Source organism: Solea senegalensis, linkage group LG2 (assembly GCF_019176455.1).
Source record: "Solea senegalensis isolate Sse05_10M linkage group LG2, IFAPA_SoseM_1, whole genome shotgun sequence".
Lineage (NCBI taxonomy): Eukaryota > Metazoa > Chordata > Actinopteri > Pleuronectiformes > Soleidae > Solea > Solea senegalensis.
The window spans coordinates 19,502,496-19,515,314 of record NC_058022.1 but is presented as its reverse complement, the minus strand read 5'-3'; the positions used below and the strand labels follow the sequence as shown (position 1 = coordinate 19,515,314).

The following is a 12,819-nucleotide window of genomic DNA, read 5'->3' as shown; positions in this document are numbered from 1 at the left end:
AAAAAACCGAGTCACTGGTTAGTTACAAACTAATTACTAATCATTTTCCCACTCAGACCCAGCGAGAACATGCTGATTCGTGCCAACACTGATGGAACCTACAGTGCTAACTGGACTCCAGGAGCAGTTGGCCTCTATACAATCCATGTAACTATTGATGGCATTGAAATCGGTAAGTTGGTTTAAATGCCTGTTGATTATAATCTTTTTTTTTTTAAATCCTAAAGAAATAACAATGTATTGCCATATATTACCATTTTAAACTGTAAATAACATTTTCATATAGATGCTGGTTTGGAGGTTGAAGTCAAAGATCCTCCAAAAGGTATGATACCACCAGGAACTCAGATGGTGAAACCGAAGGCTGAACCTCAGCCTAGCAAGGTGAGCTTTTGCTTTACCGTCAGAGGCATGAACACACACAAACACATGAATAGAAAAAACATGCATGCCCTCACCCATGGAATTCCACACAGACCAGATACAGTTGGTCCTGTCATGTACCTTTTATCAACAATTCGTAACTTGACCTGCTTTATCTAAAGTCTTAATCTAACCCTAGTTTGGTATTTGAAACAAGGCACTTTCAGAAATGTGAAATGGAATGATAATATTGCCCATGGTATTTACACTGAAATCTGACATTTTTTGTAGAGGGAAACGTCCAGACATTTACATGTAGCAAGGAAAAAGAGACCCCAGTATTTGCAAATAAGCAAACTGCTGGCTTTCTAGAGCAATATCTGTTTCATCTTGTCCAGTAGTAACATTTAGTCTAGTTTAATGATTACATTTATGGCTAAATATTTCTAAAAATTGTAATTTGCTTATTATGTTGGAGCGTAGAGATTATGTTGTTGGCTCTGGGTTTAAGATCTCCAAGGTTTTTGTATTCTTTTTGATCTTTTCCATTTTTATTTCCCTATATTTGAGACTAATGACTATGGGTTTGGTTACTCTTAGTTCGCTGGTTGTTTTGTGTCTGTAAACATACTGACTGCTGCTGCTATTAGAGTTAGTTGTTTGTTTAAGCTGCCTAGTTTGACTATGTTTAATAAAAGGGAAAAGTGTTTGGAAATAGCACTAAATTAGATGGACAAATGCCAAAATGCACCAACATTATGCTCATCATCATTTTCTAAAACATGTACCTATTTCAACTCTATAATGGGGAAACAATCAACACTTTTGATAAACACTGTATGTACAGACATAGATGGGAGAATCTGGATCAAAACGTTGCCCTGAAAATAGAGCTGCCCAAATCTCCTCATCTTTTGCTCTGTGTATGTGTTTACTCGAAAGCAAGCTCTGTGTGGGTTAAGGCATGTCGTCTCCCACTGTCAACTTGTCCGGCTTCTTCTACTTTCTCTTCCTGCTGCACTTCTTGTCTTTTGTTTTTTTCTTTCTGTTCCTTGCTCCTGCCGCTCACAGGTCTCCATCTCCCCTCTGCTTCTCTCAGGTCCGCAAATTTGTGTCCAAGGACAGCGCAGGCCTGCGTGTGCGTAGTCACCCCTCCCTGCAGAGTGAACAGATAGGCATAGTGCATGTCAATGGCACCATCACTTTCATTGACGAGGTAATTGATTTTAGACCAGGTGGAATATACGTAGACTAGCAAAAGCACTATCCACTTTTAATCTATTCCTGTATTTGATTTCTTCTTTGACTCTATAAGGACTAAATCACAAATATTAAAATCCTTTTTTGTCTGGATTAACAGTTACCAGTAATTTCTTCCTCAATGATTTCTGTGTATCATGTAATTGCCTCTCACAGTAATGATAACTACTTTCTTTTAAAGCTTATCAATTTGTTGCTCTTACTTTGTGTTGCTTCATTATCTTGCAAAGCATTCTGAGGCTACAGAAAAGGCACCATACATGCAACAGATGAAATGGGTTAAAATATAAAATAAAAAACTTTATGATAGAACTGTGAAATAGCTTGCATCAAGTTTATTTACCAGTCCTGCGCAATATCTGAGCACTCACACTTTGATAGCAACACTACTGACATGTTTCTTCATGTAGTACTTGCACCATTGTGTAATCTGTAGTACTTTTCTGTGGCCTCAGCAGTGTGTGAGTGAGTGTGCGAGCAAGTGAGTGACTGAGTGAGTGAGTGAGTGTGTGCTGCCCTTCTTGCTTCCATAGTAACGGGACGGCATGGCTGTGCTGTGCTCTGTTGCTTGTTTTCCTGTAGATCCACAATGATGATGGTGTGTGGCTCAGGCTCAATGATGAAACAGTAAAGAAGTATGTTCCCAGCATGAATGGGTACACTGAAGCCTGGTGCCTCTCTTTTAACCAGCACCTTGGCAGGAGCCTACTGGTCCCAGCTGACGTAAGTAGAAGAAGGCCTGCTGAGCTGAGTCTGACTCACTGTAATCATAGGAGAGGCTCCTGTGTTGTTGGGGGAAAGAAGCTCAGCGATCACTTATGTGAAGGGCTTAGTTGTGGTTGGCACCCACTTCTCTTGCATAAGACAATGTGACAAGTAATTTTTATTAACACACTGTACAAGGCAACAGCAGCTGGGAGCATGCATGCGCTAACTCATGTTTAAGGGCAATATTTAGAAGTCTACCATTATGTGACCACTGTGTGTGTAGTTGGATACAAATGCTCACATGCTTAGGGAGTGTAGTCGTGCACTGAAGTGTTCCCCAATGCAGGAACTTCCAAACAAAAAAACTTGCATAGTAAAGGAGCAATTTCATCCTGTGGTGAAAGGCATTAGTCTGCACTCTTCAGTCCTCTCTTCTTTGTTGCCTACTCCTCACATTTCATGAAAGCTTGCACTCTCTATGGCATGTGATAACAAGGTTTTCTCTCACATTTTGCTCCATGCCACAAAAACCGCCACAATGTGCAACAGAATCAAATCAGGAATATGACTGGATCTAATTATGGACATGAATATTGCTGTAGAAAGACATGATTATAATATGGAGGGCGGTTTTCTGTCATGAAGCATTCACTGGTCCGTGGAAAGGTGTCAATGGGAAATTGTGCCTCTACTGCTCTATAATTCCACCTTGGCATTGGGTTGCTTTAGGTGCGAGGTGGCTTCCATACAAGGTCTCTGTCTGAACAGCATGACACACTACATCATCCAAGTTGGCAATTTTTTTGGAAGTTTCTTCTTTACATGTATTTGATTTGGTCATGGATTTGGAAAAAAATACTGAACCTTCATTTCTTTCCTGCAACTAGGTTTTCTATCATTTTAAATGCATTTGACTCAACACTCATAAAGTGACAGGGTTGTGCCTGTGTTTGCAACCCTCTCCACAACTAACCGGCCTATTACACCACTCAGATTCTGTCCTGTCTTCTTCACTTTCTCAAATAACCTCTGATCCTGGAAATTTCAGACGAGCCAGACCCAAAATATTTTATCTCCTTCCAAAAAAATACACAAGCAACCCCCCATCTGTCTTCTCTCCTTTCTCGGGCCGTCTACTGTTTCCTGACTGTCTCACAATCTGTTGCTCAGAATGTCTTTAACGCTAGCCAAGGAGTCAGGGATATCGGCTTTTTGTCGTGGACCCCCTTAACTGTATTCCCACCACAGGTGAGTTGTATAATGGGGGATGCATAGCTTGATTGCCCATAGCTCATTATCTACATGTTGTCTTCTTGAACCCCTTGTGACATTTTTTTTAGTTTTTCCACTCTGTTAATCAGGCATATGAGGACGAACCACAGTTGCATGGTTGTGTGTAGTTGTGACACTGAATGTCAGGGAATACTACTATTTTATTGATGGCAACAGTGTAAGGGTCTCATGTTGCATGGGGATGATGATACTAATATCCAGTCTGTTGCATGAGGTCTTGTTTGAAAAGCTTGTCAACCATAGTCCTGTATCTGTGTGTGTCTTAGCATGTCTCCCTTTAGCTGGTTTGAAAATAAGTGAACTTTGTACTTAATTTGATCCTGTCTGTTGAATATCGGTCAGTTAAATATATATATAAAAAAAACTTTTAAATATGACTTAAGTCTCTCGAGGGTCGAGGTGAATGGAGGTTTTCTGTTATCCTTTAAATTTGATATATATAACAATCTAATTTGGAATTGACTCATTAAAGGAATAGTTCAACATTTTGGGATTTTTTTGATAATTTGCTAGATAAGGAGAATCTTACAGCTCTCTGTCCAGGAAATGAAAGGCTATAGGTTAGTGTATCGCAGCATACAGACCACAATTAATAATAGGCAGCTGGCCCACCTCTGGCTTAAAGTGATAAAATAAGTCTGTGGTGCCCTACAGCTCACTGATTAATGTGTTATGTCATATTTGTTTGATCTCTGCAAAGCTAGACAGTGTGGTTTTACATAGATAATGTGCTGGACAATATATTTTCAGAGAAAAGTAATGTATGTAAAGTATGTTTCTGTTAAAATGTCACAGTGACTCCAAGAGCAGCAATCAGCCAAGAAAAAAACTCATACATAATTGTCTCATTTTAATGTACAGATTAAACAAACAAAGCATGACAAGGCCATCTATTTGCGTTTGTTTATGTTAAGCTAAGCTATCCAGCTGTTGGCTGTAGATTCATATTTAACTGACAGATCATGTGCAGGTGCTCATGATTAGCGTTTTCTTGCTATGACACATAATCATCCTTCAACCAAATTATCCAGTAAATGTATTCCAGGAAACTCCCTGTTACATTTCTAACAGTGGCTTTTCATTATAAAACAAATAAATAAAACAGGACTTAGTTGCCTGACCCTCGACTTTTATGCAACATGCAACCTGTTGATGTGTTACTCTGTTTCTAATCCATGCTCTTGCCTGTTGCAGGAGGTCAGGGGCCAATCGGAGGAGAACGTAAAGGAGGTGAGCAGCTGCCCTTCCCATGAGGCCCCCATTCGGGTGCAGAACAGGGCAGGGCAGGGCGGCGGCCCGGGGCTTTATAAGGTAGTGAAGACCGGCCCCTCTGGTCACAACATCAGAAGCTGCCCAAACCTTAGGGGTATCCCCATTGGAATGTTAGTACTTGGCAACAAGGTCAAGGCCATAGGCGAGGTACGCACTCACCCCAAATAATGCAATGTGTTTCTTTGTGGCTGGATTTGAATTAATCAGTCTGTTTAGATCCCGTAATGTACTAGAGCTGATGCAAGTAGATTGGCCTTCATACTCAGAAATTAGACTTCCCTGTTTTTCCTAAACTGATGTTGGATGTAAAGAACATAATCTGTTTTTCTAAGGGGGTATATCAGGTGCTTCTTGGTTTGGGTGGGTCTATCTTTCCACTTGTTGGGATCTAATCAACATCTGTGGCTGCAGCATTGTTATGTGCTTCCTGACCTACTAATTTCAGTTTGTCTATTAATCCATTGCAGTTTCAGGGTGTCATATTCAGCTGCCTCAAGACTTCTCTGGGGAAGTCTGATCACAAAATGCTGGAGCTTTTCTGTGCCTTGACTGTATCTTTCTTGCACTTTCCACAATTCTGTCAATATACTTCATAAACGCTATGCAAATTGCCATGGCCTGATGATGAGTGGAGCTTACCTTCTTTTGGATATGACCTGTCATTGGCTGATGTGGTGTGTCATGCTGTTCAAAAGTTTGAGCCTGTACTAAATGCCTTGCTGAGATGCAAGACCTGCAACCTGCAGATACTAATACTTCCATCTTTGTATTTACCCTTTTTTTTTAAAGCTGCATCTTGTTCTTATTCCCGCACTACCTGCTGATACACTAAACTAGTTTCATATGATGTTTCATGGTTTTTGTGCAGTAATGACATGGATAGATGTGGGTTGATAGGGAAAATGGCTACATCTTTTTTTTTGATAGACAGCAGCCAGACACGTATTTAAATGTGACACAAGTGTCCAGTGTGTGCGTGAGTTCAGATAAAGAATGTGGTTTGTGTATCAGGTGGTCAACTCAGAGGGAACCTGGGTTCAGCTGGACAAGAACAGTGTAGTGGAGTTCTGTGAGAGTGATGAAGGAGAGGCCTGGTCATTGGCCAGAGACCGTGGAGGAAACCAGTACCTTCGCCATGATGAGGGTAAGCCACAACCAGACCTCACTTTCTAACACTGCTAACAAACTCAAATTAATTTAAAACAGGAGGAAATAATTTGAACTTCAAAGTATTGATTAATATAAGTTAATAAAATCTGATTTGCTCCAACAGAACAAGCTTTGCTTGAGCATGGGGCCCAGACTCCACCACCAAGCCCTTTTTCTGTGCAAGCCTTCAACAGAGCTGCAACTTCAAATGGAGCACAGGGCTTTGACTACGGCATCTCCAACAACAAAGGTGGGGTCAACAAGCATTTTTAGAGTTTTTGCAAATGTGTCCTCAATCTTCATATCACTTTGCTTTTAACTTCATCACATTCTATGACTCTGCTCATTTATGCTTGATATTTTTAGGTCCTCAGCCTCCAGTCAAAGATTTTCAGTGACACTTTAGTTTCAAATCTCACATATCTCTGCCCAATTGTGTTAATTATTCTCTGCCTTATTTAGCATACACTATCTCACTTCTTGACAAATGAGTCAGTCATTGTCATTGGTCACTGATCTATAATGTCTTTTTATTTATGCATGCTTTTTGTGTTGTGTTGTTTTGTGCTGCTATTGTTATTTCATGCCTAACATCTCTACAATGTCAGGCATAATTCTGTGTATGTGTGCATGGGCCAGTCAGTGTGCTTCTACTCATCTGGACAACTAATAGACTTTGTTTGGTTGGGTATTGGCAGGTAATTGACCCCGGATGTGTCTCTGTGCTTTTCCCTTTATTTTATATTTAATTAGTGTCTTATAAGCCATTTGATCATTCACTCAAAATATGGATGATTTCTGACAATCACTTGAATGAGGTCATCAGTTTTGTTACTCTATCAAAGATAAGGTTGCTCCAAACAAGTCTGTTTGTCTTTCAGCCTGAATATTGTGCTGACTGCTGACCCTGTGTTGGTTATTTTTTCATATGGCGATTCACCTCACTTTGCTTTAAAAGGAGATTAATATGTTCATACTCCTAGTCCTGATAACCTAAGAATCATGGTTGGACAAATCATTAATTCTAGATATACTGTCACACTGCTGTTTTCGGAACTTACCTCAAACGTTCATTACACAGTGTGCTAATATGCTACCAAGTCTTCTACTTGACTGAAAATGTTAAATATATAAGAGCTGTTTATTTCTGTTGGCTTTTTTGGATGCCACAAAGATTATTTTTGAGCAGCTATTAACACGGACACAACCTTCTAAATGGTGACTTGTGCAGATTACTTTCTGGTTGGATTTACACTTTGTAGGAGCAAAGACTATGACATGACTTTGGTTTGAGCATCCAAGTAGCAATCAACCTCACATTCTTCGTGGTTGTTATTCTGCCTTGGTTGTTCAATGGTGGATGATTTGCACCAAGTTGTAAATGTGTGAAATGGGTAAAGAACATTTGCCTTGTCCATCAGGATCCACTTCCATTGTAGATGCTTCAGTCATGCAAAAAATCCTATCCTGGATAGCAACCCCTCCTGCCAGTTCTACTCAGCCCCCTGTGACAAATTTCTTTGAGCAAGTTGGAGAGGCAATCTCATTGTCAAAAGTATAAATCCATAATGAAAAATGATGGGAGGTTGAGAATGGTGAAGCAGTTGATGCAGCGTCATCCTTGTGGTGTGGAAAATGACATGTTTTTTCCCTGCACATCTTCTGATACGGTCATGCAGCTTTCTGTATGTCAAAGAGTGATTGTTGAACTTAAAATTTAGAGAGAAAGTCACTCTTTTCAAAAGGTCCAATGAGAGCTGGGGTGTTTTGCTACTTTAAATGGGAATACAATCCCTTCAAATCATGGCTGGATCATCTAAAATTCTCCAAGAAACCGAAGAGGCTGAAAAACAGTATTGGTGCAATCAATTGTGTACTTTGCTTTTTGCTTGGATCCTCCATCAGAATCTCAGTTCCATCATTTCTATTTTAGTTTTTCATCTTCACACAAATTCCCATATTCCCATATTCTTGGCTGTTTAGATCAAAGAAGCAGGGCTTTCCTGATCAAGCTGCTCAACCACCCTTCTTCTGGCACTTAGTCCAGCAGAGTTCCATACCCTTATGGCCACTTGGTTAATGTTGTCGGTGTAGAAAATGAGCACAACTTAAACTTCCAGGACCCTGAATCCCCATAATAGTTCCTCCCATTCTACACATCTACTGTGTTCGTGACAGAAGACTGGATGACTGAAAATCAACAGTGAATGACCGTCACCCCCTTTGGAAACCTCAGACCATAGTATAAGCTGTAGTTTTTCCCCCTTCCTCTGTCTCCATGTTTGCAGGTGACCGGTTGAGTGCCATACTGAATTCCATTCAGTCTGGGCCTTTCCTCTCAGCAGCTCCCTCTTCCTCCGTATTTGAGCAAGCCGCCCAACCTCCCTCCTCCTCCTCCTCCTCCTCTTCCTCCCTTGTCCACAGCCCATTTGTGTTTGGACAGTCCCCCTCCCAACTGTCTCAGCCACAACCACAGCTTCTGAGTAAGTCTGTCCTGCTCTCTGACAGCACTCGCTTGCAAAGGTGTTGCTCCTTTTGCTTCACAGCTTTTTGTTGTTATGTTTTTTTCTCTTAATTTTGTGTTTTTTTTGGGGGGAGTGCATTAGGGATATGTTCTACAATGCAGAAATATCCAAAACAAGGCAATGTGTCTATTATTCAGTGTTTAAATCTTGTTTCTAAAAAGAACAACTATAGTGACAATTTCTTAAAAGTGCATTATAAGTGATTGTCACTTTTGTTTTGAGAACAAGATTTGCAGCATTAATTTTAGACCTTACACCTTGTTGAACATAATATTTTTGCCACTTGCTGGAGAAGTAAGTCTGAGCTGCATTTGTTTCTTTTGTTGCTTCTTTCACTTTGGATCATCTTTAATTAAAACCTTATTTTATTTCTCATCTCAACCAGCCCGGAGCTTCACTGCATGGATAAAAAAATGAAAAAGTTGGTTATTGGTCAAGAATCACTTTCTAATACAGATGTTGCATATAACAAAAGTTCTTTATTTAGTCTCTCTAAATAATATCACAGTGTAAAAGAAATGAAACAACAGCAACAGCCTTTTCAAATCTGTTTTCTCTCTTTCTGTCGATCTTCTCATTTCATTTGAAAGTTTGTTGTCAGTTTTTACTCACATAGTTCTATAGTACTACTTCCCATGGACATGTCACAGAAAAAAACATGGGTTCGATGTTGGGGAGGTTTAATAAAATGTCATTATTTTGGAGACCTTCATAAATGTTGCCTTTGTTAAACTGCAGACTAACTGGATGCTTTGGGCCAAAGATGTTCCTGTTATAAGACGAGACCAGACAAAATACTGTATCATAATCAATCAAGAGAAATGGCACATTCAATTAGTTTTTTCTCTCCATGACACCTCTCAGGTTTTAGCAATTTTCCCTTTTCACCTTTAAAGATGGGGTTGGAGATCCTGGAAAAACTGTTAGAGCAGGCTACATTTGGAATTCAAAAGTCCAAGCCCCTTTCCTCAGACTTCCCTCTGAAGCTACGCCTCCAGTGCACAGGAACACTCGACGAACACGGATTCACGAGCACTGTGCAGCATCGGTACATTTGGTGACGCTTACTTTTTTCTGATACTTTTTCAAATGACAACAGGATGCTGAAAAACAACAAATACTCTCAAAAGACCACAAAGACACGTGACAAGTGAACCTACCTGTCAACTAGAAAAAGGGCCACCATGTCATCACTTGGCAGCCCTTTCGTCAGTTGTCGCCATTGTTCAAAAGCAGCACCAATGTTCACTCTGGTCTAGGATCACTCTGATCACCCTTGGCAGTGGCTTTCCCAAAAACAAATGACCAAAACCTGTTGTTGGCACCTTTTCTGCCATAAGGTTTCTGCAACTGTCTCATTGAATTTTTAGCAAGCTAGCTTAAGCTCTGGTGTCGCCGTCTGAGCAATAAATGCAGAGGGATACATGCATGCATGGAGGGAGGGAGGATAAGATGGCAGTTTAATTGATGCATCACAATCCAATTATTTCTTTCGGTATCCAATATGGTTAGATGGTGTTTTTACAGGCCTCTCCGTTCCACAGCTCCGTTTTTCATTTTTGTGACAATTATTAATTAATTGGTGTGAAGAGGATTTTAAGCAACACAGTAAAAATGCTCCAGAAAATTATCTCCCGCCCAACCTTTAAGTATTCTCTCTTCACATCTCTCATTTTCTCTACTTATCGATTTATAATTGCTCCGAAACATATAACATGTTGTCCTTATGCCTCTCTATTTCACCTTCTTGACTTGACTCCATTGCTTATTTGTGCTTTCTTTCTTTTTGTCTGTGCTGGCCTTGCATTCCATGGCTTGTTTGTTTACCTGCTCCACTGTTTTTCGCTGTAGATGGTTCATCTCGCAGCCTTGCTTCTCGTGAGCGCGCGCAAAAAAGCAGTGTGTCTGTGGCTGGGCATGGCACTGCTCTCTCATCTCTTGCTCTGAGGCAAAAGGGTGGGTAATTACATCATGCATGCCACCTTCAGACTAAACTGAAGGGTGGGTAGGAGCTCCTGAAAACTTACAGCTGCTTCTGTTGGAAATGATAATGTCCAGTGCATTGAACTAGTGAAAAATTACATTTGGGCCATTGTGTGTGAGAGCTATTTTAACCTTCAATACTAATGAACTTAGTACCTGATAAACAAGCTAGTTTTGAATCCTGATTGACTTTCAGACAATTTTAGTACATTACTACTCTAACTGCTGTTTTTCTGGTCAAGACCAAGGCTTGATCCAGTATTTGTTGGAAAGGTCCTAGAACTGGGCTGGAATCCATCTTGCATTTCTCTATGGTCCACTAGTTCATCCATATCAGAGTTTATTTGGCTACATACAAAGCAACTGTCATTACTTGTTTTTGTTTTCTTTACAAGGTTTTACATCTTTCATTTTGAGGACGTCTCTATCTTTCTGCCCTTTTCATCTTACCATATCTTTTTAACATATGTTTTTCATGATGATTGTTTTATCTACAGTTAAAGTTTGTAGTTAAACTATTTCCAGTAATGCTGTGATTGTTGGTGGCGTAACAGTTTGGATTTTTAATTCTAAGGTGACAGGGGGAGCCTGATGTCTGGTGCACGGCCGATGTCCCCATCCTCCAAACACCGTCAGGAAAATCGCTCGTCCAAACAGGAAAGTCGGGGAAGCCGCTCAGTCGAACAGAGCAGGAGCAAGACTGGGGAGGGTGGACTCTCAGCCAGTGAAGCACTCATCCTACGGTCAGATACAGCCAAACTGAGGTCTGACTCTCACAGTCGCTCTCATTCGCCCAATCACAATACTTTGCAAGCTCTGAAGGCAGATGGTAGAACTTCGGGACTTAGAGCTGAGTCTCCAAACCCTGGCTCTCGCTCCTCTTCTCCCAAACAAAAAGGTGTGTCCTCCTCAGGCAGGCTGAGTCCCTCCAACACCACCTCCCAGCACTCCTCTTCACCCCACCATGACAAGAACCTTCCATCAAAAGTTAGTCCCTCCTCCAAAGCCCGATTTGACCCTCCCAGAGAGAGATCCAAGTCAGATTCTTACACTTTGGACCCAGACACACTCAGAAAGAAGAAGATTCCGCTTACAGAGCCACTTAGAGGCCGATCTACCTCCCCTAAACCAAAACTGTCCCCTAAAGATCCAAATCAAGGCGTAATCAACAATGCAGAGAACCGTGTTCCTTCACCTCATGTAACTCAAGAGAACCTTCATAGTGAAGTAGTGGAAGTATGCACATCTAGTGCTCTCCTCTCTGAGGACGGCAATGATGAAAATGCAGAGGTCCACAATGCTGATGAAGACTCATGTAAGGTGCACTTTAGCATCGGCAAAGCTCCTGTGAAAGATGAATTGGAGAGCCGCTCTTCACCTAAAGTTAGTCGCAAAACCTCCAGTCGACACACACGCTCAAAGAAGGACAAATCTGGGCCTCTCTTTAAAGGTGAGAGTACATCAAAGGTCACAGAGCCTGTCAAACAGGCCATGTCACCCTCTGTGGCAGAGTGTGCGCGAGCAGTTTTTGCAGCATTCCTTTGGCATGAAGGTATCGTCCATGATGCCATGGCCTGCTCGTCCTTCCTGAAGTTCAACCCAGACTTGACCAAAGAGCACGCCCCGATACGCAATTCTTTGGGAGGACAGGGTGCTGAGGAGAAGGAGAGTAAGTTAAAGAACCGGCACTCTTTGGAGATTTCCTCTGCACTTAACATGTTTAATATTGCTCCACATGGTCCAGACATCTCTAAAATGGGCAGCATCAACAAAAACAAGGTGCTGTCCATGTTGAAGGAACCCCCATTGCCAGAGAAGTGTGAAGATGGCAAAGGAGACGCCATTTCCTATGAGATGACTTCTCATCCTTCTATGAGGGCAAAGTCAATCCTACCATTAACATTACAGCATTTGGTGGCCTTTTGGGAGGACATATCAATGGCCACCATCAAGGCAGCAACTCAGAACATGATCTTCCCCAGCCCAGGGTCCAGTGCCATCTTAAAGAAGAAGGAACATGAGAAAGACAGTAAAAAGGCAAAGAAGGAGAAGAAGAAAAGGGAGAAGGCAGAGGTGCGTCCAAGAGGGAATCTGTTTGGAGAGATGGCCCAGCTTGCCATGGGTGGACCAGAAAAAGACACTATCTGTGAGCTGTGTGGGGAATCTCACCCATATCCTGTCACCTACCATATGAGACAAGCTCACCCAGGTACGAGTGTGCAAGTCTTTGTTCGGCTTTTTATAATACATGGGTAATCTTTTTCAC

At 41.3% G+C, this 12,819-nt stretch overlaps 1 protein-coding gene across 25 annotated transcripts in view; it reads left to right on the top strand.

Annotated features, from left to right (window-relative positions):
- The window catches only part of mycbp2 (MYC binding protein 2), a 54,610-nt gene that overhangs the window by 31,568 nt on the left and 10,223 nt on the right, over positions 1-12,819 (top strand). For 9 of the 25 annotated variants that reach the window (XM_044018304.1, XM_044018301.1, XM_044018288.1 and 6 more), the window contains 11 exons: positions 57-172; positions 287-384; positions 1,463-1,579; positions 2,206-2,346; positions 3,502-3,579; positions 4,819-5,043; positions 5,908-6,040; positions 6,170-6,295; positions 8,334-8,528; positions 10,422-10,526; positions 11,128-12,762. In XM_044018304.1, coding sequence (XP_043874239.1) covers positions 57-172; positions 287-384; positions 1,463-1,579; positions 2,206-2,346; positions 3,502-3,579; positions 4,819-5,043; positions 5,908-6,040; positions 6,170-6,295; positions 8,334-8,528; positions 10,422-10,526; positions 11,128-12,762 — 2,969 coding nt within the window. The remainder of the gene's footprint in view (positions 1-56; positions 173-286; positions 385-1,462; positions 1,580-2,205; positions 2,347-3,501; positions 3,580-4,818; positions 5,044-5,907; positions 6,041-6,169; positions 6,296-8,333; positions 8,529-10,421; positions 10,527-11,127; positions 12,763-12,819) is intronic. The other 16 variants (XM_044018323.1, XM_044018300.1, XM_044018297.1 and 13 more) reach the window with 12 other exon arrangements.